The sequence below is a fragment of the Ciona robusta genome, chromosome 12, assembly GCF_009617815.1.
Source record: "Ciona robusta chromosome 12, ASM961781v2".
Classification (NCBI taxonomy): domain Eukaryota; kingdom Metazoa; phylum Chordata; class Ascidiacea; order Phlebobranchia; family Cionidae; genus Ciona; species Ciona robusta.
Window position 1 is genome coordinate 7,517,369 of NC_143246.1, and position 24,899 is coordinate 7,542,267.

At 37.0% G+C, this 24,899-nt stretch overlaps 4 protein-coding genes across 5 annotated transcripts; 2 read left to right on the forward strand and 2 right to left on the reverse strand.

Annotated features, from left to right (window-relative positions):
- Nucleotides 1-290: 290 nt before the first annotated feature.
- On the reverse strand, nt 291-4,593 carry LOC149727390 (uncharacterized). Its single transcript, XM_089889664.1, has 10 exons — nt 4,366-4,593; nt 3,885-3,988; nt 3,533-3,622; nt 3,185-3,302; nt 2,892-3,011; nt 2,553-2,645; nt 1,907-2,012; nt 1,485-1,633; nt 976-1,088; nt 291-456 (listed from the first exon to the last, which is right to left on the reverse strand). The coding sequence occupies exons 1-10, from the start codon at nt 4,421-4,423 to the stop codon at nt 370-372; spliced, it is 1,038 nt and encodes a 345-aa protein (XP_089745790.1). The 5' UTR covers nt 4,424-4,593; the 3' UTR covers nt 291-369.
- Nucleotides 4,594-5,169: 576 nt separating this feature from the next.
- LOC149727391 (tyrosine aminotransferase-like) lies at nt 5,170-11,791 on the reverse strand. Of its 2 annotated transcripts, none has more exons than XM_089889653.1 (11): nt 11,462-11,791; nt 10,476-10,603; nt 10,030-10,202; nt 9,596-9,754; nt 8,642-8,780; nt 8,478-8,530; nt 7,859-7,941; nt 7,324-7,393; nt 6,808-7,017; nt 6,201-6,299; nt 5,170-5,747 (listed from the first exon to the last, which is right to left on the reverse strand). In XM_089889653.1, the coding sequence occupies exons 1-11, from the start codon at nt 11,479-11,481 to the stop codon at nt 5,637-5,639; spliced, it is 1,245 nt and encodes a 414-aa protein (XP_089745779.1). In that variant the 5' UTR covers nt 11,482-11,791; the 3' UTR covers nt 5,170-5,636. The 2 variants fall into 2 exon arrangements, with proteins under 2 accessions (XP_089745779.1, XP_089745778.1); XM_089889652.1 differs by having other exon boundaries at nt 10,476-10,606; nt 11,462-11,788.
- A 2,906-nt stretch (nt 11,792-14,697) lies between these two features.
- LOC149727392 (small ribosomal subunit protein mS23-like) lies at nt 14,698-16,641 on the forward strand. Its single transcript, XM_089889684.1, has 5 exons — nt 14,698-14,847; nt 15,251-15,308; nt 15,582-15,770; nt 16,088-16,195; nt 16,328-16,641. Exons 2-5 carry the CDS (start codon nt 15,259-15,261, stop codon nt 16,443-16,445), a joined length of 465 nt encoding a protein of 154 aa, XP_089745810.1. The 5' UTR covers nt 14,698-14,847; nt 15,251-15,258; the 3' UTR covers nt 16,446-16,641.
- A 145-nt stretch (nt 16,642-16,786) lies between these two features.
- Nucleotides 16,787-24,875, forward strand: LOC149727393 (uncharacterized). The gene is made up of 11 exons (XM_089889593.1): nt 16,787-17,128; nt 17,555-17,694; nt 17,986-18,145; nt 18,435-18,650; nt 19,500-19,612; nt 19,813-19,924; nt 20,143-22,763; nt 23,093-23,285; nt 23,503-23,748; nt 24,110-24,295; nt 24,524-24,875. The coding sequence occupies exons 1-11, from the start codon at nt 17,036-17,038 to the stop codon at nt 24,746-24,748; spliced, it is 4,305 nt and encodes a 1,434-aa protein (XP_089745719.1). The 5' UTR covers nt 16,787-17,035; the 3' UTR covers nt 24,749-24,875.
- The last annotated feature ends 24 nt before the right edge of the window (nt 24,876-24,899 follow it).

The following is a 24,899-nucleotide window of genomic DNA, read 5'->3' on the forward strand; positions in this document are numbered from 1 at the left end:
TTTCCGCCTTCCCCTGCATTCCAATAAAATAATAGATACAGAATTATTTTGTATGCCGCCGAACTAGGCGCAGAGCCTACGCATTTGATAAATAAATGAAGCTTGTTTATTTCTCGCATGGCGGAGCAACGACAGTCACGGGTGTTCTATATGTAACTTTGTGGGTGATTGTTTTTTTCATTTTAAGATTATTTCGCAGATAAACAACTGCAACGCCATGACTGCACTATGGGACTGTGTAGTTTAAATTTGTCTATTCTACAGCTGTGTATATGCTTGAAGAACAAATGTTTTGATTTTGCAAGATGCATTTATTTTCCGACTATACGAAATAGAGCAACAGGTCCTTAATTCATTCAATCCTCAGCATTATTTACGAATGGCAGCTTCTACTCCCACGACGGCATCGAACACGGAAGATGTAGATACGTTGACAACTGTACCACCTTTGTTTATCTATAAAAATAAATCGGGCTTCATTATAATATAGTAGGTGTAATAGTCACGTTAAGTCATTAAATTTTGTACTTTTGTTTCACACGACTGTTGTTTTATCAACCAATATATAAGAATTAAATTTGTTATGTTTATGTTCATATGCCCTTTTTATGTTATTGGCGGGAAAACTTTGTTTTTTTTTAAATTGTTTAAATTATAAAAACAGATAGGTTTTAGATTAGCAGCTGTGCTGTAGATAAAGTAACGGTGACTGCAATAAATTGACACGAATGTTAATTTGTAATCAAATACTTGTCATTTTTTCACCCGTTTTATTTTAAATACTACATAAGCCGTGAATGCTAGTGCCACGAAAGTCTCACACACGAGTGTTAAAGATTATAGATTGCAATATATATTGTATTTTGTCGCTTATAAATTTAGACTTTAACACTATAGGCTTTAATGCTGTACAAAAGGCAGAAAAAAACTTCAAAAATAAATCAAAATTAAAACTATAAAAGTTGTTTAACTTACGGAGATAGTATTTGGTTGCATGATCACAATGACGTTACCAGCGTTTAATCGGTCGCCCATTGTTGGAGTGAACATCCTGTTTTGAATGTAACTTGTGGGCGTTGCCGTAACACCTGGATACAAAGTTTGCACAAATGCTTATATACCACGGAACCAGCGGCAAATAATCTAGATGTGGTTGTTTATTTTTTGCTAATTTTGTGGTGTACAGTGTTTATAATTTAGTGTTTATAACAAGTTTTGTCTTCGTTGTATGTGATATAAAACAGATTTTATCACTTATGGCATACCATGTAAATCAAATGCAATCAAAACAAAACTAGTTTTAAATGGGGTGCTAGTGAAGAATCTTGGTTTAGGCAGATGCGACAAGTGGTCCAAATTTAGTAGAAAGATTCTTCACCAGCACCTATGATTGTTTTGTAGACAATATAACATTATTGTAATAATTAGTCCATTGTAACTGCTAATTTATTCAGGTTAAAAACAATACATTTATTTATATTCACCTGGGCCTGTGAAAGTCAATGCATTAAGGAAGGTGATAAGATCTGGTTGAGTCTTTCTTTCTTTCAATTGGGAAACCATTGGGTTGATGCTGCCACCACGGAAACCAACCAACCCAATCTTAGTATCAGTGCTGCCAATGCTAAACTTCCTGCAAGAATAAGTTGAATTAGTTGATGCGCAACACTGGTGATATTTCTAGTTCCATGGTATATAAAACATTTTCTGCAAACTTTGTTTTATTTTTTCTTGGATACTTTTTAATATTTCAAGAACCCTGTGGTTTTTTTGTAAATAAACATGGAGTTTTTATAAGCAGGTTGTACTTTAACAAACTTAGAATAGCTTGCACAATTTATAAACAGCCATTGTGTTTCTAGCTTTACTATTTTTTATTTTTTATCAATATTAAGCACCATTTTACCTGATAACTGCACCAGCTATTTTTTTCAGTTTAAGAACAGAAGACATACTGCTTGTGATTTCGATGGCAAATACAACATCGAGAACAGCGTTTGGAGGGCAGAGAGCTGGGGGGGGGGGAGCTTTGATTATTTAATGAAGTGGAAATAAAAAGTAAAACAGGTACAGATAAAATACTTTATAGCTAACAGTTGATGCTAGGCGTATTGTATGGCTGATGGAGTTTTAATTTATGGTTAGAAAACTGATGTTTCAGTGTCTTATTTTTTAATTGTAATTATTTGCCTGAACAACGCCATCATATTTCTACATTGTATGTTTATAGTTATTATTGTGTATGGTAAGCCATTGGTGGAGTTAGTTACATCGGAGTATTTCTAGCACTTTGTTTTTAGAGGATCAATTTTATGACGCCCATATCAGTAAATTGAAAATTCTATTAAAAACATCCGGTTTATACATTGTAAGTTTTATAGGTTAAGATTAATGAACCTTTGGTTACTTTTATTCAGTGGCGCAGCCAGAAAAAAAATAAGGGGGGTTTTAATCAAAAAAACTTCAAAAATATTATTTTTTTGGTTTTAAAGGGGAGGTCACGACACCCTAAACCCCTCCTGGCTCCGCCACTGCTTATATTTATTGCTTACGTTTGCATATTGGTGCTTTGGGGGTGAACGTGGCTGTTTCTTTGTTTCTGCTTAATTCACATGTAGAGTGTGTTGAACCCACAGCGTAAAAACCTGGATCAAAATTATGAAATTATAATAGAGGCTCATCTATTGGCAACGTTTTTTAGGTCATATTGTATATTACCTGTTAAACTGATAAATCCTGATATTACAAATGGTGTTTAATTGAAATATAAATGAATATGTATAGTGTATACCCAGATAATTCACATAGATCACAAACTATGCCACTTGCATACCCATGTTAGACACCCATATATAAAAAAGCCTAATGTTATGTTGTAGTAGATTATCCACCTGAATTACATTCGAACCAACACTCAGTGCCAGGAATTAAGTTGCTATCCGGATTCGAGCACATCTTGGTACCATTTCCTGGGGCTGCGATGGGTGGGCAGGTTGGGGGGTCTGGGATGTCTGGAGGAAAATGTAAGGTTTAATATGCTTTGCTTTTAAACCAATGAGTGTCATACACTAACATGGGTGTCTTCTTATACATCAGACACCCATGGTGTATTCATACACCTCATGCTCACTGTCGAGCTATAACATGGATGTCTTCTTATACACCAGGCACACATAATACTCACTTATGCAAGGAGTGTCGAATGCGCTGTTACAATAATCCTTATTATCACAACAACATGTACATCTGTTAGCAACATCAGAGCGAGTTGTCCTGAATGGAACATGACACTGGTTTGGATTCTGGAAAAAAGGTTTTAAAAATAAGTGAAATTATTTTGAGCTTTACATAACATATTATTCCTAGTTATATTTTCAAATAAAAATTACATTATCAGTTCCTTACTCAAGTATAATCAGTTAAAGAGACTGATGCTATTTTATATGAATATATATCCCAGACAAAACAATTTGTTTGACTTTGTTTAATATATTTCCTCGTGGCACTTATTTAACCTCATGTTGAAACTTACTTGGCCAACTTGTACAGTGCATGATTGGGTTGAACTGTCTTCCTTGCAACCCATAAACATCTTTGAGGATTGGAATTCCATGTAGCACACCTGATAGAAACAAAAAAGGTAAATTAAATTAACAGAATTGGGTGAAATATTGTTAAAATGCATTTATACTAATTTAGTTGTCACATGGCAACTTATAACTAGAGTCATTCTGGGTATGATGGTCAGTTAAGTATGGGTGAGGTCCATGTTGAAGACGAGGGATTTTTCCCAATTTACCCCAACACATAGTGGCTTATATAGTAAATACGCTGTTCATGCGAACAGTGTGCCTCCATCCCCAACACAGTAGAATCTCACTTACATCTACTTGTTGTTTACACTGTATTTCTGACCCTCTTTGCAAACAATCCATAAAATGAATTGCATTTTCACAGAACCAACACCTCCGATTGCCAGAAGATTGTCCTGAAACAATATCGATTATTCTGTTACTTTCTGGGGCTTAATGTAAGTAATCTTTCAACAGCTTATCTGGTATGAAAACATAGCGTATTAAGATAAAAAGTCCTAGCTGACTAATGTCGGAAAGATCCCACATTTTCCATACCGGATACGCCTTTAAAACATTGTTTACAACATTCATATTTTAGCTGTTCTAATGTTTCAATACAGACATGACAGCCCATCCAAATGTATAATGAGATTTTTAGTTTAACTTCTCCCATCACTAAAGTTTTTGGTTTTTAAACGGAATCTTTGAGCTGAAAATCGTATCATACATATGGGTTGTATTGTTTATACCAACACTAAAAATGCAGCAAACAAAACTGAATCCAACTTACCTGCTACCATAGAAATAGCAAACATAGCTAAGATAGAAATCTTGTAGAAAGTTGCCATCTTTGTAGTTCTAGTTGTTTGTTATCAAACAAGTGATGATTCCATAGCTGATATGCTGTGCTTATATACTGTATGGGATTCAAATCTTACCTCCATTTGAAATGATTAATTAACTTAGGTATTCAATGTTTAATTGCTGCATAATTGTTTGCTGGATTTAAATATTTTAATTTAATGAATGAAGCAATTAGGATGCCAGATTTGAATATCTGGCAAACAGCAGTATGCAAATGTATTGCTGCTAAAATTGTGCAACACATGAATGCCCTATTAAACTATTTGCAATTATAATATGAAAGGTCCAGTCTTAGTAGTGGTATCATATTACTGTTATCAAACTACTTGCGTAGTTGTATTATACATTGACAAGAGCCCACAAAGCCAAATAGTGTTTTAGATTAGTTATTTTTGACAGGCACTTGGAATTGTATCTTCCCATTTGCTTAAGTTTGTTCATATATGTTATGGATGGGGTAATAGTGTTCAACTTATAATAAATATTCTTATACACCTATTATGGGTAAGACTGGTAAAGACATTGTATTGTAGATAATATTCACAACTTCTTTACGGCAGTTTCATTTATTTGATCTTATGTAGGCTATCAAATTCAAAATATAAATAAAATTTAACCTTTTATTTTAAAGTTTTACCCCTATTTGCACAACTCTAACCAATTATTGCCAAATTTAAGCCATTTTATTTGGTTATCTGCTAAATTGACCTAACAAATCAAGCAAATAATGTTTTCCACAGTTCACAATATGTGTTTTATTAATTTCAAGCTGCAAATACAATTTTGCACAAATTATTCACAGTGCACAACAAATTATAATTTCAAAATTATTCTGGAACATTACCACAGCTTATTGTGTATAGCATAGTGATGTAATAAAGGAAATTGTTATAAACAAATATAATAAACATGAAACTTATAACATACATAGTACTATGGTTGCAGTGTAACTTGGTGGTAATTAGTATGAAGGTTTTGTCTTTTTCAGCTCTTGTATAAAAAGTTGTAAAAAGAATAAGATTCTAAAAGTACGGTTTTATATTTTTATAATTTTTAAACAGCTGAAATTATAATTATGTCATGATTTATCATTCACTTATGACATCACAAATTAGGTCATGACATCACTTTCAAGACAATACTACTAATTATGGCATCATAAGTTAAAATAACATTTTGCGTAAGAAGTTAATAAAGTCATGGGTGATAGTGCATGTCACAAAACTTTTTTAATCTCGCGCAAGCTTCTTCTGTTTTGTTCCTTGGAACCGACAGGACAACGCGAAAGTAGTTCGGGTACTCAAAGCACTGTGAGGGAATAACACACATTATTACAACTGACATTTATACACTGAAGCATAACCAATGCCAATTTTTTGTGCTAGAAGAGTGTCTGTTTCTTACACTTCATGTTGGCTTACAAGTTACCACGTATGTAACTTTGTGGCTGTTGCTTTATGCATGACAGACAATTTGGTTGCTGAAATTTATGTAGTTAAATTGCATTCGTGTTATATATCATAGGTGCCAAACTTTTTAAAACACAGGGGAGGCCGGGGTAGTTAGTCACACAATCCTGTGAAACAAATCTAACTTATTGGTTGTAATGTTTACTGATTAATACTGTGTAAAAAATTCCGGGGTTGGCCTGCCTACCCTGCCACCCCAGGTTTGGCGCCAATGTGTTATATAGCCTATTGATAATTAGCTTTATAATACTTAGCTACACTCTGCATATATAGCATATAAACCTCCACTCACTTTGGCAGGTAGACAAAACACACTTTGTTCGGATATGAGGCGCTCAGTGAAAGCAACGTCGTCTTTAAATTCTGGATAATGTTGTTTATCAAACCCAACCTGTAAGTAAAGGTTTAATGTTGTTTGTGATTATCGTAGTTAAGGTTTGGGGTGTTTTGAACAAGACTTATGGCGAAAAACATAGCTTCATTCAAATTCCGTTCAGAAATTGTCATTTAGAGTTTGGTCAGGATGAATGTAATTTATTTATCCTCGCATGACGGGGCAACGACAGCCGTTATAACACGGGTGTTCTGTTTCATGCACTTCATGCCCGCTTACAAGTTACCATGTATGTAACTTATTTATCCTCGCATGACGGGGCAACGACAGCCGTTATAACACGGGTGTTCTGTTTCATGCACTTCATGCCCGCTTACAAGTTACCACGTATGTAACTTTGTAGGTGATTGTTTTTCTGTATAGCTGACAACTTTAGCAACCCATTAGTGACCACTGGGTTGGAGTAATTGCAGTGAAGTGTTTTGCCAAAGTATGCACATACGCTCACAATGGTATCAATACATGCCTCTTATAAGCCACAAGTAATTAAATCCACAACACTCACCATCATATACATGGCAGCTGTTGGTTTGATTGGATTAAGGCCCGGCAGTGCATTTATTTGGTTAAATAAATAATCAGCATTTTCTTCAAGTTTTCTTATCGTTTCCAGATGAAATGACTTGGGTGTTGATAGTATAGCAGGTAGGGCACCTTGTATTAATGTACACGGGCCAAGGATACGTTGGCTTAGTTTCACCAACCCCATTCTTATCTAGAGTAAAGTGGAGGGTTATGTCAGTTTAGTTTTTTACGTAATGTGACTTCTTATTCTTCGCATGGGGGGCAACGACAGTTGCTATAACACGGGTGTTTTGTTTCATACACTTCGTGCCAGCTTACGAGTGTAAATTATTTTACTTCGAGTTATTTGACAAAAGCAGTCGTTATAACACAGCTGTTCCATACACATAAAATACTGCTGGATTTAACCTGAAGCAACCCCTTGGTGGGTCTGACAATCTGGAAGCCCTGATCTAAACTATTATAATACGTCAATTATTGTTACAAGTATATTTACCTCAGTTCCAAATATCCCATGCCTATCATGAACCACAACCCACCCCAACCTCCAACCTGGCACAAGAAACCTAAAAAAATGAATATTATATTAATGTAACATGTGTTCGTGTGCGCAGTGTAAGGACAGTCGTTATAACACGGGTGTTTGTTTCATGCACGTCTTGCCAGGTTACGAGTTACCGCGTATGTAAATTTGTGGGTGATTATTGTTTTGTGTAAGTTGTCTAGCCATGGTGCCATACGTTAGCATTAGTGCCAATAGTTTTTGTTGTGCGACGAAAATCCTATTTAATTTATGAATATCAGGTTCCAATTAACAAGTATGGTATGTTTCATATAATGTGGTTTGAAAACTGTTTGCCAGTATCGGTTCTAGTTAAAGACTGAATAGACTTGATGAAATATGTTGTATGTATATTTTTCTTCTGTTTAAAAACGCTGAACTTTTCATTGAATTTCAATCCTGTTTTGTTGTGACTTTTGTATAATAAGTCCATACAATATTTACAAATAGTCCAAGGTAGGTGACTTACTTCTTAGCAATGCCCCCACATGAAAGTATTGGCACGTTAGCAGACATTGAGGCGCAAGACACGAACCGTTCGTTCTTAAACACCTGAAAAGCAATTAAACTCCTGTTGAACCTTGGTTTAATTAAAGCGGGTATGTTAGTTTAGGGTTGCCGGTTGATAATGTAATATTTACATAAGCAAGGGCATGACATTGCGTACGTGATGTTGTAGGTGGGGTAACGCCTTCAATCTTAAGTTTAATCTCCCCTGATATAACCTTTTAGGGAATGTGTATACTTGTATGGAAATGCTTTGTTTTAATACTTGGCAGTTTTGAACGACTGTGAGCTTAATGTATGCTAGGTTAAACAACCATGGTTTTTTCTTATTCATTTCCATATGTAGTTTATCCATAACGTGTTATAACGGCCCGTGTTGTTTTTAATCCCCGTGTCTTTGGTTTATTATTTGATGTATTAAAAGTATTCAAATAACCTTAAAATCCCCCGTTTTTACTTTCAATCAAAATCGTAGAAAAGTAATCTTGATTTAACTTTTGTAAATTTCGTGCGATGTGTTTGTTTGTGACAATCCGTGCTGTGACGTAATAATATTCAGTTATGACATCACAATAACTTACGATATCCGCGTAAATTTCATCCGCGATGATCGGGATTCGGTATTCCTCCGCCACTGTAATGTGACGTCATAATTAATACAATTTATTACGAAAGTTTTAGAATAATGTGTTTGATTGTTTTACATTGTGATAAAACAATAGACAGGAAACCTACGTAACAGTACCTTTTATGATGTCACAGATGTGTTGTCTGCTAAAATTCGATCCACACGGATTGGACGGATTCACGACAACAATCGCCTTTGTTCGGCTGTCAATCAAACTTGCCATGTGATCAAGATCCGTCTCCCAACATTTTTCCGGCTGTAAGAAACAATATATAATAAGTTGGGGTAAAATAGGACATGTTTTTCTTTTACTTTTATCGTTCCATTTTGTAGCAAACCGATAACATATTCGCACAATTATATAACCGTATCATCGCGACTCTAAAAGAGCGTTGTTAAAACCGCAAATAAAAACCTGGGATTTATGTGCTAACGGTATCCCATCTTACCCCGCTGTGTTTGTTTTGTCATAAAACTTGAACTAATGACGTAATAAACACCAGATATGTAAATATTTTAGAATGTTAAAACAATGGGTTAAATGTAATTGTGAAAATGACCTCTATGACGTTTTACGGCGTCACAATACCATGTTATCGATAAAATTCTAGAATTACAAGTCAGATGGGGGGCGTGTTTGTAAACGCTTTCTGATTGGTTAATATTAGGGCGGGGCGTGGGTTGTGACGAAACGGTCACACGTGAATGTTCGTTATGACTCACAACCGGTATTTTCAATTTCTTATTCGTCACAATTGTAGAATTTATTGTGACGTATACGCCTTACGTCCACCGTCAGTATTCTGTAATTTGCATCGATTTGTTTTTGAGCCCAGTTATAAATTTAACGGTAGTTGTTTTAACAAACATTCGATTGTGTTTTGCACACTCGGCAGTTTGTTCTGACATTTAGTTGTGTGATTTTATGTCGCTTTGTTTTTTAAATAATATTATCTTCGCTATCTTCCTCCAAGAGATAAACAAATAGTTATGTTGATTATGTTATATAGCTATAATGAAATACTCTTTACATTATTTACAGTGAAAGTCGTATACGCTATAGTTCCATACCTTGCATTTATAAAGTTTGACGTCGATTCCTTGTGATATGGAGAGTGTTTTATACAACGAGAACCCGGGGCATGGTACAAGTATGTTGTCACCTCGGTCAGCTAGTACAGTGATCGCCATGTTTAACGCATCGGAGCAACCACAGCTAAGGTAAACGTCCTGGAGGGTGAGGTTGGTTTAATCAATGTTTGTAGCATATTCTACATGGGTGAGGTCCTGTAGCACGCAATGGGACCTTGGGTTTAAGCCATAGTTGCCCATTACCCCAACACTGTATGGTGGTGTGGTATCTTTCTGGGATTTAGACCACAGTTGGCCTATTAGCCCAACATTATATATGCGCATTCTATTTCATTTTTCCTATAAACCGATAACCAAACAACCCAATTACGCTGCAATAAAGAGACATGCGAATTAGCATTGCACCATCTTACCCCTTTATCCACAACTGCCCCATCCGTAGTCACATGATTCGCCACTGCCGCCCTTGCTTCAACGTGGCCATACGAAGGTCCATACCCGTTGTACTTTCCACTTGTAACAGCGTCTAGTAACCCTTGTACTGCGGTATCGGGTGGGGGGAAGTTCCCGAACACGGTGGGGTCACCTATGGGTGGGGGTTGATGTTATTGTTATATTTATATGGATAAGAATCCTTGAGTTTTAGGCAGAGTTGATCCATTATCCTAACACTATATACGTAGTTGTAACGATAACGACGTGAAAGCACGATAGGAAAAATACCGATCCCTTCTTTAAAGGTCAATCATTTCATTGCATGTTTAAAAAAAGTTGGGAAAATCTAAGCTATTCCTTAATACTGAACAAAAATACGAGGCACTTGTTTATTTGAAACATAATAGGATAGTTATATACAAACCCAATGATAAAGCGATCATCTCTTTGTCGGAGTTTGGTGTGATCACCATCCCGTCAACGATGGCTCGTATTGGGTTGAACGTGTTGTTTGATGTTTGTGATGCTTTTACTTTCCAACCAGTGGATGCACTGCTATGTATTGGTGGTTAGATGTTAGTATCTTGATATTAAGCCACCTTTATCGAGTATAAGCTCAGTATGGGCACCAGAGATATTCTGTCATTATTAATTTACCAATTTTTCGGTTCTATATGCGTGAGGTCCTAAAGTAAGGCAGGGTACCTGGGATTTAGTTCAGAGTTGGCCCATTACTCCACACCCAGAGTGCAACTGCATGGTATGGTAATTCGAGAGATTTTGGAGAATATTATACAAAACACCAAGTTATTTCACGCACATTACACCTAGGGATGCACATTACAGAATAATTAGGTATTCTAGGATATCCTAGAATACTTTAATTCGAATCTAGAATTCCGAATCTAGAATTTCGAATCTTTTTATATTTATAGGAAAAAAAAATTTACCCACAAAAGTCAGTTTATTGACCCTTTCATAACAGCCTTGTTGGATCTTGAGTTGTAAAATGATCAAAAATTGTACTATTGGGTAGTTTTTGCGTCATGAAACGTATAGCAGGCTATGAAAAGACGTTACGAAACGTTTACTCTCGAAAGTCCCACAAACACAAAAATATTTTTTTTTTAAATTAATAAGTTTCAAAAATTGTTAATATAGTATATGAGATGACGTGTAATGACGTCATTAAACAGAATACCGAATCCCGCAATTAGATTCGAATACAAAAGGATTCGAATCTCATAGATTCGAAATCTGTAATGTGCATCCCTAATTACACCCAAAACTGTTGGCATCATCAGTGCTTGTAAAAGACTTGAGCAGACTTGGTGAAACATCAGCTTAAGTATAATGAGTCTATACTCGATAATTGTAACATTGATATTTATCGTTAAGATTTTGACAAACCTTTCCTTGTGGTTCTCCATCTTGTAAACTTGATCCAAAACAGAATAAATTAAAAACACTAAACCTGTTGATATTATTACGTTATAAGTAAGAAGCAACGACTTTGTTACGTCATAGCTGAGCTCTCAGAACCGTTTCCGGTGAGCGTCATGTTACTGATTCATTGTTATTAGGCATGCTTGTGTAGCCTGCCTGGAGTAAACGATACAGCCATAAAAGTTAAAACTCTTTATAAATTTGGCTGATTCATAGAACATTCTTCTGCATTGTGTTGCTTTTTACAGATTCACTACTAAACTAATGCAGCTCTAATGTAGTGGGTTGGGATAAGATGGGACATGTTCTCATTCTCTTTACACGTCTGATTTGGTAGTAAACAAAGAATATTCACAAAGTTATATAACCGTATCCTCACGACTTTTACAGCGTTTGTAGCAACACCTATATTTATCTTACTTGAATATAAATGACTTAGCCGCGGCAACACCCTCTCGTTATGTTACACTCAAGAAAGCGCCACTAAACTGCGTGACGCATGCAGTGTATACGGCTCGCATATACGCAAGCCCTTTATCTCATATCTCGGAAACACATGGCAAAGCGAAACGCGTGTAATCTGTATATACAGTCAATAGTACATCGTGGTTTGGTGTGCGGACCATAATATTCTATATTTCCTAATCCCGCTTTTATTCATAATTAAAAACGTTTTTAGAGTCGTGAGGATATAGATATGTAAATATTCTTTGTTTGTTACCAAATGGGACGATAAAAGAAAATGAACCATCGTATCCTAACCTACTATATGTATATTATTCTGCTTTAATAAGGTTTAGCCTAAACTAATCTCTCTTTTCCTTTCCAGTCGCTGAGATAAACCTCAAACACACAACTTACCGCACCAACACACATGTATAGCGATAACGTACAACCCATATCTCGCTGTTTATCTTATCTTGGTTTAAGAAAGCTGCGCTTAATTCTCTCTTTTCGTGACTATCACTGACACATAATATATCACGCCACATATGCACAACACACTCACAACCCAGTGAGGTTTCTAGTTCAAGGCTCGTCGATGCTAGCCGGCCTAACTTTCTTTGGCAAAAAAAACAGTGGTCACTAGTGAGTTTTCCAAAATTTTTAGCCATACCTAAAACAATCACCCACAAAGTAACATAAACGTGGTAGCTCGTAAGCGGCACGAGGTTTATGAAACAGAATACCCGTGTTATAATGATTGCCAATCACTCCACCATCCGCCCAGTTTACTTCGCGGAAATTTTTCAGACTTTTCCACTGTCGTTCTTATATTCTGACGTAACAATAGGACTTTTGTCCCAACAATAGAACAGCTGAGTTTAGAACTTCCACACAATGCAAGAGTTTCGTATTTCGCGAGGTTTGGAATTCACATTGCGACGTCAGCATATATACTTGTGTCGAAACACTCGGCATTATTACGTAATAGTCACCTTTCAAAGTTAATCACATGTTCGTCGAAACGAAATGAACGGATCTCAAATATTTGTGACGTATATATATATCAAACAACAGGGAAAGAAAAAGGCAAATACCTTCTTGTAGATTCTGTAGAATAAGTAGACGCAATATTGATTCATCGGCGTATAACATACAAAGTACATGCCTTAACCTTGAGTTAACCTCTTGCGTAATATAGCGCGTTTTAACCTCTTGCGTAATATAGCGCGTTTTAACCTCTTGCGTAATATAGCGCGTTTTAAGCGAAGTATTCGGCTCTACCTTAGCGTTATTAACTACATTGTGTTACGTACTGTATAGCCCATACAAAACAATATTGTACAATGGGGTGAGATGGGATATCGTTAGCACCTAAACCCCATATTTCATCATCGTGTTTTGAGCCAATACCAACGTTCTTTCAGATTCTACTGAATTATGAAACATATTTTTGCGCAAACTTTTCCTCTGAGCTTTAATGTTGTTAAACTTCATAGTTGATTACATTATATTGTTTGCAGGGTGTTGGGGTCATCTTATGAACCTTCGTTACCGTGACCGGAAAAACGAAATAAAGTCATTCATTCATATCTATGTGTAAACTACACCATACAGTAATGTATGTTATATTCCTATACTTATATTATATGTTTGTTCAATACGGTTGAAACTAAGCTACATAATGACGTATTTGTCTACGAATACTAAACACAATCTTAACTCAACAGATGTAAAAAACTACGTCACATTACTGACTATATACTTTCATAGTGACTTCATACACCTCAGCCTACGTTAGCTTTATATGAATAATTTCTACAACGCTTGAGCTATACTATGACCCATTGTTCCGCGTGTGACGTCATAGTGGTCATCATTGTAAATAGCCTGTTGAATATTATGACGACACAAGGACGGTCGGTTAAGGAAACACGTGGTTTAACGGCGATCACTGATTGGTTGATTTTGGAGGTGTGCCAGATGGCGCGATGTGACGTAATCGCACCGTTTCTAAGCAACCATTGATCCAATACAGGACTTTTATTTTGTCACAATTAGAACAAAGAAAGTTTTCGTTTTGTTATAATTGAATTGTTTGGTTTCACATACGAACATAATTTTTGTCTTCAAATACGATAGCGATATTTAAATTGTATAAAAGAACGAAGAGAATTGACTTGGAACCAAAACTACGGTCGTTAAAACACGCTACGAGTAAAAATACTCGGGGGCGGTAAATCTACAATTTCAATCTACTTGTTTCAATTTAAATTTTTTTTTTCAGGTGAATATCATCAGCGGACAGATGCTTTGAACTTGGATCTTCAGTGGAAATGGCTGTTTCATACATTATCATATTAGCCGCTTGTTAATCGTTTATTTGGCGGCGATTAGGCAAAAACTCGAATTTTAAGCTTTGTGAAGATATTCTAGTGTTCATTATGACATCATACTCGTGATGATTGTTTACATTCTAGAGTTGATTCATATGTGACGAAACAATTGTGCAATTTTGTGATTGGTTATTTCCCTAACATGCGATAATTTTCAAACCTAAATTTAATATTTTTAATAAAAGTAAAAATATAACATTTGCGTCATATTGGGAAAAATGTAAAAAACCTAATTTCTTTCCTGATAACCCAACAATAGTAAACTTACACATACTTGCTTATTATTATGTAGAAAACACATTACAGCGTATAGTGGGTATTAATAAAAAATAAGTTATTAAACATACTCTTATTAAATATAATTCTAAAAATGCATGGTATATAAGACGTCCATGGAATATTTCCCATATGGGGGGTTTCCCAGGGTATAAAATGGACTTCCCCTCGGAAACAGGCATGGCAAAGTTTTGGTAAAAATAGCAGAGATTTCAAATATACATAAAGTTTGGCGTAAGTATATGTTAAACTATCATTAACGACAACTATATTGGTAGTTTGTAAATTGTAAAACATAATTTTATTGGAGAAAAACGGCCTGAAAAATCTCTACAAATATTTCAGTATACTTTGGCTTTCATCACTACTTTATGGTTTGTGATTACTTTATGCTAAAATTAAGCTAATGAATGATAACTGGGTTGTGGCATCGTGCACCAAGTGTGTATCTTTGTAGCTATAGTATGTCTAGCTACTACCTTTACCAGATTAAAAAACACCAGGCTGTTTAGTTAGCTTGTGTCTGATTTACCATCACAGGAAAAATACATAAGAAGCAGTTAACTAGCAAACTCAGCAAATATAATACATGTCATCCTGCAGAACCCACATAGAATAACCATTACTTATCTCACAGATCACACGATGTCAGTAGCGGGCAGTAGGTTGCATCGTCTTGGTTCGGTTTATTCTCGGTGGGTTTTTGTGATTTCTATTGTTTTATGCCAAATTATTGTTAACGTATCAATAACAAACGATTGAATAACAAATATGACTGTATCGGGTAAAACCTGTATCGGGTAAAAAAAGTATGTAAATAATGTAAAGGTCGGCCATTACGAAGCTTAATCCTTAATTTGTTGTACAATTGATATATTTAACAGGTTTTGTTTTATTTTTAAATATTTCAACAAAACATTTACATAACTATGACATCACAATCATTATTATGTTCCACATTGTTACAGAACAAAGGATTTGATTCGTTCGAAAGTTCTACCTTACGAGGAGCGCCCACTATGGTACGACGTGTACGAAGCTTTCCCCCCAGTAAGGGAGCCTGTGTATGAAGCAGACACCCCCCCGGATAAACTCGGGTTGGTGGATGTAGAAGATAATGTGAGGGAGGTTCTGTATGAAGAGGATTGGGTGCGAGCGTAAGTTGAGAATCAATGTAACTTGTTTATTCTCGCATGGCAGGGCAATGATAGTAGTTATAACACGGGTGTTCTGTTTCATACACCTCGTGCCCGCTTACAAGTGTTACCACGTATGTAACTTATTTATACTCAACAATTAACTTTTTTGTATAACTGAAAGTTTGAACAGCCTTAGTGACCAATGGGTTGCCCAAGGATATACATATGCGCAATGGTGAAAGTGGCAAACTTAACCCCAGGTCCCATGTCCTTCCTAGGTGTAGTAGCTTGCCCATATAGAAGAACCCTTTATACTTATATGTTTATTACATTAGAAATGTGAATGGTGTCAACTTCTACTCATCGTTAAACAACAAAACTATATCTTCCCTATTCACTGAGTTGACGGGAAAACATAAAGAAAGGAAAAACTTTTGTTACAGGTAAGTGTGAATGAGGTTAGTGAAAAATTTTTTGTTTTTTAATCAGGATGTTGTTGTTTTTCGTTATTCAAGTTGTTTACCCGAGGTTTGAACAAAGTATCTTTGGTTTGTTCACCTTTGACCCTTTTCTAGGTTTGTAAAAAAGTTTCAAGAAATCCAGAAATTAAACAATGGGTTAAACAATGAGCAATTGTTTCGTATGACAGAACAAGAGATGAAAGATGTCATCAATGAATTAAAGGAACAATAGACATTGTTAGTGATAATCGTATCTACTATGACTTCACAATATTAGCGTTGAATTATTTTCTAGAAAATCAAAAAATTATCAGATTTCTATGAATATTAATTTAAACTGAGTCGACCTTATGTCACAATGGGGGATTGTGTTACATTGTATTGTGTAACAATGCTTATTGTCGGGTAATAAACAACTATCCAAGAAAGGCGACTACTGATCTTTGGAAGCGGCAAAGACAATTACGATTGTTGTGTCATAAGTTACATTGTCTGGCAGTTTGTTTGCAGATATAGGTTATTATGATGTCATAAGTTAGAACCATAATTGCAATTGATGAAAAATTTGGAAAATCTTTTAAGTTTTGCAAGTTTTTGATGCAGCAGTTTATAGTTAAGTTGTTCATATCTTTTATCAGATTTTTATGTGAAATTTATTGGATATCTATGTGAATTATATCAACTTATTTGAAATTTTGAATAATGCTAAAGTTTTGTAAATTTGCTGTGTCACATTTTTACATTTATCTGTTAAGATATCTATGTCAGTTATATTGGATATCTATGTGAAATATATATGATCTCTATGTGATAAATATTGAGATGTTTTCCGATTGTTTTGGAAAGAAAAGTCATGGGGTTTCGACCTCGGATAAAATCACTGAAGTTGCCTCCACTTCTAAAGTGGGGGGTAAGGTGGGTCGTGGTATAACTATTGTGTATTTACTGTTGCATGTTTATTACCGTTGTATTAAAATGTTCACATTCTGCATTTAAAGTTTTTTATACACCATATTGTTTATTTACTGTTACATTCTTTATAAGCTAGGTATCATTAACAGAAATCTTTTGTTTAACTGTTATTTAAACTTGTGATAAAAGAATTTAAATATTCATCCGCCCACATTGATCTTAAGTTTAAAACTTGTAGCTAAAAATAAAACCTCATTCAATGCTTTGCAACAACCGTACTTTTTAACTGACATTCTGTCCCACAGTTTTCATCCATAGCATGTTTTAACAACTGTTGTTTTGCTGTTGATTTCCTTCTCTTCGTTCTTTAAAGAATATTATCTCCGTTTCAATGAGATAATTAAAAATTATGTTTTGTCCAACCTCTAGTGTTTGATTGAACCTCTGGAGGAAGATCTGCTCCGAGGAGGAAAGAGCAAATCGATCCGGATGTTGGAGAGAGCGATCCTCGCCGCAAGGAAGAGCGGTCTCCTCTCGGAGTCCGTTGTTTATGCTGAAGAACAAAGAAGGTAATGTGATGTCATAATGTAATGTGTGACATGATAGTGTGATGCTGTGGCCCAACTGCTGTGTATTATATTATATGTCAACACTGCTAAAACATTGTGGGCGTATATGACCCAGTGGTCACTAATTGGTTGTCCAGACTGTCAGCCATACATAAAACAATTCACCTACAAAGTTACATACGTGGTAACTCGTAAGCAGGCACTTAGGGTATTAAACCGAATGTTATAACGACTGTCCTTTTTGGCCATGCAGGGATAAATATTCATTCAATCTCATCTTCTTCCTCCCAGATTACTCCAGTGGAAGATAGTAACCTCCCGACTCTCCAAATCCACCGCATCCATAAATGAGGATCGGATCAGATCAGGGATCGTGGAGTTCAAGAAGTTCAACCTCCAGGATGAGGATGGAGTTCTAGGAAGAGCAGAGATGATCTTAGAATTTATCCAAGTAACTATTACGTAATTTAAGATCTGCGATGCCCATTATAGTGTAATTTGTTTGGGTTAATAAGCTTGTATTCCCGGCCTTGCTAAACATGGTGGGGCAAGATGGGATCCCGTTAGCACATATTATCCCATATTATCGAATCAGGTCCTTAACAATTAACAACGCACTTTTACAGTCCTGTATATATTCCTTGTTTACTTCCAAATAGGACAATAATAGAGAATAAAACATGGACCATCTTACCCCAACCTACGATATTTCCATAAATTAAATCTTGAATCTCCTTGAGGTCCGGAAGATGTTGAAAGTTGCGATTGTTCGTCAAAACATTGAGGATCTCCATCTTGCTCTTCATCATTGTGAGGATTGGATCAACAAGGATGAAGATGTTGGGGATGAAGTCCGCTCTACGCTCCTGGATGCGAGGGAGGAGGCAAGATCAGTGATCCGGATGTTAGAAGAAGAGCAGATGATGATAAAAAGAAATCCCAACTTCCCTAAAGAGGTGAGGAGGAAGTTTTTCTGTTTGTTGGAATAAAAGTTTTTTATTTGTCTTATGGATGAATCTAAAATATTTGATAAGTCATATTTTTTGCCAAACTTTGTCTGTACGTACTGATGGTTCTCAATATTAGTTTGATGCTCCATTAATTAGTGTATAATTTACTGTATTGTTGAATGAATGTATGTAACCAATTCATCCTCACATGTAGGTATTATAACACAGGGTATAACATCCAAATAATGCACTAAGTTTAAAAATAATTGTAAACATGGTTTTATACGTCCAGTGCATATCTTCTTGGTAAATCGTTCTTTAATATATTGAATAAACAAGGTTGTGTTACTATCATTAATCAATAGCTTTGTTTGAACAATTGATTCTTGAAAAGGCATTGTTTGATCACTATCCATCCATTGTTACATCATCATAGAGTTACAATGGTAATTGTTTCTTAACAATGAAGCTATTGTTTTTAAGAACCTGGGAAAGATTTAAATTTCATCGCCGGGTTTTAAATCGAAGTAACTTTGTTGTTTTAACGTTTAAAGAACACGACAACTGTTTATTCTTTGAGATAATATTGCATGCAATGTTGTTTTTTTTAAATTACATAAAAACTAAACACTATTATAAAGTTTAAAATTTTTTGCACCATAAGGAATATAAGTCACTTGTGTGTGTTCATCACTTACCACATATGTAACTTTGTGGGTAATTATTTTATGTATGGCTGACAATTTAGACAACTAGTGACCATTTGGTTGGGCTGGGTTGGAGAAATTGCAATTAAGTGTCATGCCTAAGGACACACATGCCCACAATGTTAGCACCACAATAATGATCTTCTAGGAACTTGTGGCAGCGATTGATGCGAGGAACATCCGGATGTTGGAGACATCAATAAGAAGATGGGAGCGTCTTCAACTTGATCCCGATGCATCAGATTATAGATGCGGTCTTCGGTGAGTGGGGACAGTGGTTTAACTTAAAGTAATGAGCGTAACTTAATATCCTCACATGGTGGGGCAATGGCGGTTGTTATAATATGGATGTTCTGTTTTATACACCTCATGCCCGCTTACAAGTTACTACGTATGTAACATTATTAGCAATATTTGCATGATATTGGTCTTGGTCCTATTTTAATATCTATGTTCCACAGTGTCCTTGGGCAATTGATTGAGCTTCAACGCTTGGTTGCCGTGCAAGGGTTGGAAGAAGGGTTGAAGGAGAGGGATGGGGGGAAGGTTAAAGAGAATATTCAACTTGGAAAGGTAGGGTATGGTTGTGTAACACAGCTTAATTTATCTTTTTTCTTTTCTTGTAAGGATACGGCCTACGGGTTTAAGTCGAAATTTTGCCACCGTTGTGGGCGTGTGTCCCTGGGCAGCCACTTAAAGCAGTCACTAATAGTTTGTTTAATTAGTAACTATTTCTGGAAACAGTTTCATACATATTTCGTTTTCTTATACTTGTTGTATTTGTGTTACAGGAAGCAGGTTTACCTTCAAAAGTTTTGGATTTCTATGCTGATAAAGTTTTACCTGTGATGTCATCATTGCGACCGGCGATGCGTGACCTTGTTTTGCTGATTCAGCAAAAAAACTTTAAGGATTTGGTTGAAAAAGTTGCTGTGTATGCAAAGTTGGAAAGTTCTCTCAATGATGATGTCATAGTTAATGATGTCATCAAGTGTGATGTCATCAGAAATCCAAGCCTAGATTATGAGTATGATGATGTCATCGAAAATGCAAAAGCGGGAATGACATCATTCAACAAAGAAGTCCGAGACGTGATGACATCATCAAAACAAATCGCCCAAGCATATTCGCTGAAGCATGAAGCACAGGAAGCCATGCGGAACCAACTGATTAAGTTTAACGAGGAATTGTTGAAGATCACGGAGGAATATTCATCCAATCTTCCGGACCCTTTAGGGAACAGAGCATCACCCAGAGAAGATCTGATTCGGGATTTGAATCCCTTCCTCCAGGAGCATGAGGGATCACTTGGGAGGATGATTGATGCGGTAAGATCTTCCCAACGATCCTTCGATGTTTGCAGGAAGCAAAACGAAGGTCGGATCTCAGGACGAGGGGCCTCGTGCACGGGAGCGCTTGATCTTGGTGATCTGAACATCCTTAATGAAGGAGAAGCAATCCTTGGGGTTATTAGGAGGTGCGTTGATGTTTCCTCCGCTGAGAAGTCCCTCTCGCTCTTCCATGATGCTCCTTCAAGTCCTCGGGATATCTCGGAGGTTGGGAACGCATTAGGACACATTGAGAGGAGCTTGGAGATCCTCACAACATCCGAGTTGTATAAATCCTCCGACGATCTGTTTATTGATCTTTGTTATAATAGACCTCCAGAAGCGGACATGCTGAGGATAAATCGGGAGGAAGATGATCTTCTTAACCAAATCCTCGCATCCCTGGAAGTCATCTTCCCAATTAAAGTCATCCTGAAGATGAAGAAGAGTGCCGAACTCCGGTTAGCCGAGCTGAGACTTCATTTTGCGGACTTGGAGGCGGAGAGTAACAGCGTAAGGTACGAGCTGGGTGTCGTGATAAACTCCGGATCGGAGTCGGATATTATGAGAGCGCTCAAGTCATCCGCTGGTCGTCTGCATCCACACGATGTCACTGTTCGTGAGGCGGAAGAGAAACTCGCACATATTCGGAGTGAGAAACAAAAATGTCGTGAAACACTGCTGCGGGCAACACTGGAGAAAAGTAAGGATGGGTTGGAGGCGGCGCTGCTTAGAGCAGATGAGATCTATGTTGCTCCCTGTGAGGTGGTGGTGGTGAACGCGCAGAGGGAATTAATGAAAATAAAGTTCGATCTAAAGAGGAAAAAAGAAGCTCTTGGAAGACTTACTGATGCTGTGGAATCAAAAGATGCGGATACGGTGAGATCAGCGCTCTCGCATGCTAATGTTTGTCAAGTATTCCTGAATGATCCGGTGATGGTTGCAGCACGAAGGGTGCTGGATGGGGTTGAAGAGAAAAAGAAGAAGAAGGCAAAAGAGGTTGGTGATGAAATGAAGAGAATTGAAGAAGAAGTGTCAAGGAATCTTGAAAATTCAAAGTTTTTGTTAAAAAAATGTAAATTCCCGCAATCGAAATTGTTTTTATCGAAGTTCCTCCTAAAGAATGGAGCTGGGTCAGATTTTAGTCAAATATTAATCGAGGGGATGTCGGAATATCTGGAGGCTGTTGCTCGTGATGTAGAGGAGGGGAGGATCACTAAGAGAGTCTATGAAGACTTCCGGGGTGCTCTGGAGGATGTGGGGAAGATCGGAGTTCCTCCGGATGTTGTAAGGAGAGCTGAGGGAGCGCTGATGAAGATCAACGAGAAGCGAGCGAAGATGGTGAGTCTGAGGAGCAAGTTGGAGGTTGCGGTCGCATCGGACTCCTTGGAGGATCTCGCATCAATAATTGTCAGTGCGGAGGCATCAGGTGTGTTGGATTTCGATGTCGATGATAAAGTTGATAAGGGGTATGAGCTTCTTGCAAGGGCGAAGGAAAAGTTTGCATTTCTGAAGGAGGAGAGGAGGTGGGAGGGGGAGGAGAAGATGAAGAGGAGAGTTTCCTCTGCTAGGAAGAGTTTGAAGAGAGCGATGATGAATGAGAAGGAGCCGGGAAGTCTTCGGGAGGCGGTAGAGGTCTTCAGGATGGTTTGCCAGCCATTAGAGGGGGGTAAAGAGGGAGAAGTGGAGAGGGTTGATGTTGTGAATGAAAATAAAGACAAAAATGATCAAAATAAACCAAGAAATGGATTAATCCACAGAGCAAAGACACCATCGCTCAGGTTGAAACAAATTGAGTCAAATGTCCGATATTTTCCACAAATTTCCGAAAAAGAACCGAAAAAAAGGATGAAGAGGCCAGCGACTGCGATCTCTAGGATTAAAACCCCGTCTCCTCCGCTCCCAAGGATTGTCTGGGGAGGAGAGAGGAACCTCCAGCTCCTGAGGAAAGCTGAGAAGAACCTGAGGAGGTTGGAGGAGGAGGAGCAGGAGAGAATGGTGGAGGAGGAGAGTAAAGTGATGTGGAGGAAGATGAAGATCAACTTGGAGGAGAATCTGAGAGTTTCGATGAAGTTTGGAGATAGGTGGGTTGTGGGTGTTATAACTATGTATTTTATAAGATGCAGTATATTCATATGTAATTTAATGTTGGTTCAGAGATTCGTAGGAACACATGTGAAAAACTTACATTTGTTAAATTGGCAAGGCTGTTATACCCTGCTTGGTGTTTATGACATCTTATCTGGCCCCGTGGCTGAGTAGTTGACGCAACTGCCTCCAGTCCAGAGGTTATACTATTAACATCAAGTGTAATATTCCCTTCGTTATTAAAAGCTCTAATCATAGAAGAAGTATATTGTTTGGCCTTACTTATTTTATCTCTTCTAATATTTAAATAGGATTATTTCCACAGAGCTGACATGTGGCGGGCAGTGCATGAGTTCACGCGTTACATTGGTGAGGAATCATTAAATCAAAATGAACTTAAACTTTTAAACGAAGCTCGGACAAACTTAAAACTTGTCACAATCCAACAATATAAAGAAAATCTCACCAATGCTATTAAACAGCGGGACATAGATATCTTGGAAAATATTTTATACCAGGTAACATAGATATATTGTTTCTACTTTCTAGACTCCACTGGGGCAGTTTATAGGCACTTAATAATAGAGATTCTGTTCTATATGGGTAAGGTCTTTATGGAGGTGCACATAAGACCTGAGATGTAGGTATATTACCCCAGTACCTAAGGTGCTACCATCTAGACCCCATTACCTCAACACCCACAGTGCTACCATCACAACAATAATCTTCCTTTAGATCGAAAATGAATCCGAAGAATTTCTTCCGAACCAAAACCTCGACAATAAGTTCTATGCCGATGTCACGAAAGGGCACCAAGTGCTTTCCCATCTCTGCCAGTTAAAGAAGTTCCGAACAGCCGTGATGTGCATGACACGCTCTCTAGTGTCCGAAATAACCAGCTACCCTTCACCACCGGGTGCCGTTAGAGCAGTCATGGCCGCAACCTATCTTTTATTAGGGGAGGATGAAAAAACTATTAAAGTAAGATGATGTGTCTATGTTTGGTTGTATTTACAGTAAGCATGGGAGTGGAAAGCATGTTCCTACTCACTAGGGCATAACTTGACTGTTGGTATAATCGGTAACACCCTTGGTAGTGGACCAACTCTGGCATAAATCCCTGTTTTATTGGTAGTGGACCAACTCATAAAAAAGTATTTGTTTTATAGAATGGGGTGTAAGTGACAACCATACCCCCATATATAATAGAATGTGCATATACAATGTTGGGGTAATGGGCCAACTCTGGAATAAATCCCAGGTCCCATGGCATGCTTCACTGTAGGACCTCACCCATATAGAATAAAACATAACTTCACCAACCCTCCCTTCTACTCCACAGTCGTGGTCATCCTTACATAGCTTGATGGGGAAGCTTGGTCGAGAATCGCTGACTCGCCGTGTTGCTCATTGTGACTCGACAAATATTTCGCTACAAGTTGCCCAGAAATCGTGGGCGTTGGTTTCCGATTTAAACTTTGATAAAGTGAAAGCCACAAACCCTGGAGCAAGCACCTTTTATGCATGGGTGAGTCATTATTACTTTATATAAGATGTAGTATGTATGAGTTCATGTCATGTAGAAACAAAAACAGAAAACTGATTCATAATGTCATAACTTAAAGAACTGTTTTAAGTCTAAATCTCACCCATATAAATGCACATATATGATGTTGGGGTAACGGGCCAACTCTGGTCTAAACCCCAGGTCCCATGGCATCACAGGAGGACCTCACAAATATTTATTATGGCATAGGTGACATGCATGGTGAATGAAATATATGGCCGAAACGGAATCGAAATTCCGACCAATGAGAAAAAGACTCTGCCTCGAAGATTCCCTTCGAGAAAAATGACAAAAAAACTGAACACAGAGTTTTGGCAGCGCATAGCACGGCCCCATAAACCACTTGAAAATAGAAATAACATAAATCGCAAAAGTAAACGGGTTTTGAAACGACCAAGAACTGCCTGCATATAACATGTTTATGTTTCTAAATCTTATTTTTTGTAAATTATTACAATTTTTTTTACTTGACTATTTGATCATATTAATGCAAAATATTATTTCTACTAAATGCATTGGTAGCATTAAAGCTGACAGTGAGCATGGGGTAACCTAACATGACAGT

Excerpts from the sequence above, each read along its gene's own strand:
- LOC149727390 (XM_089889664.1), bottom strand. The coding sequence starts at position 4,423 with ATGGCAACTTTCTACAAGATTTCTATCTTAGCTATGTTTGCTATTTCT. Across the intron at positions 1,634-1,906 it reads ATAGCTGGTGCAGTTATCAG|GAAGTTTAGCATTGGCAGCA; the intron begins GTAAAATGGTGC and ends TTATTCTTGCAG. Across the intron at positions 457-975 it reads TGCAACCAAATACTATCTCC|ATAAACAAAGGTGGTACAGT; the intron begins GTAAGTTAAACA and ends TTATTTTTATAG.
- LOC149727391 (XM_089889652.1), bottom strand. The coding sequence starts at position 11,481 with ATGGAGAACCACAAGGAAAG. Across the intron at positions 7,018-7,323 it reads ATGGGATATTTGGAACTGAG|ATAAGAATGGGGTTGGTGAA; the intron begins GTAAATATACTT and ends ACTTTACTCTAG. Across the intron at positions 6,300-6,807 it reads CAGCTGCCATGTATATGATG|GTTGGGTTTGATAAACAACA; the intron begins GTGAGTGTTGTG and ends CTTTACTTACAG.
- LOC149727392 (XM_089889684.1), top strand. The coding sequence starts at position 15,259 with ATGTCAGTAGCGGGCAGTAGGTTGCATCGTCTTGGTTCGGTTTATTCT. Across the intron at positions 15,309-15,581 it reads CTTGGTTCGGTTTATTCTCG|AACAAAGGATTTGATTCGTT; the intron begins GTGGGTTTTTGT and ends ACATTGTTACAG. Across the intron at positions 15,771-16,087 it reads GAAGAGGATTGGGTGCGAGC|AAATGTGAATGGTGTCAACT; the intron begins GTAAGTTGAGAA and ends TTATTACATTAG.
- LOC149727393 (XM_089889593.1), top strand. The coding sequence starts at position 17,036 with ATGTTTTCCGATTGTTTTGGAAAGAAAAGTCATGGGGTTTCGACCTCG. Across the intron at positions 19,613-19,812 it reads GATTATAGATGCGGTCTTCG|TGTCCTTGGGCAATTGATTG; the intron begins GTGAGTGGGGAC and ends TATGTTCCACAG. Across the intron at positions 19,925-20,142 it reads AGAATATTCAACTTGGAAAG|GAAGCAGGTTTACCTTCAAA; the intron begins GTAGGGTATGGT and ends TTTGTGTTACAG.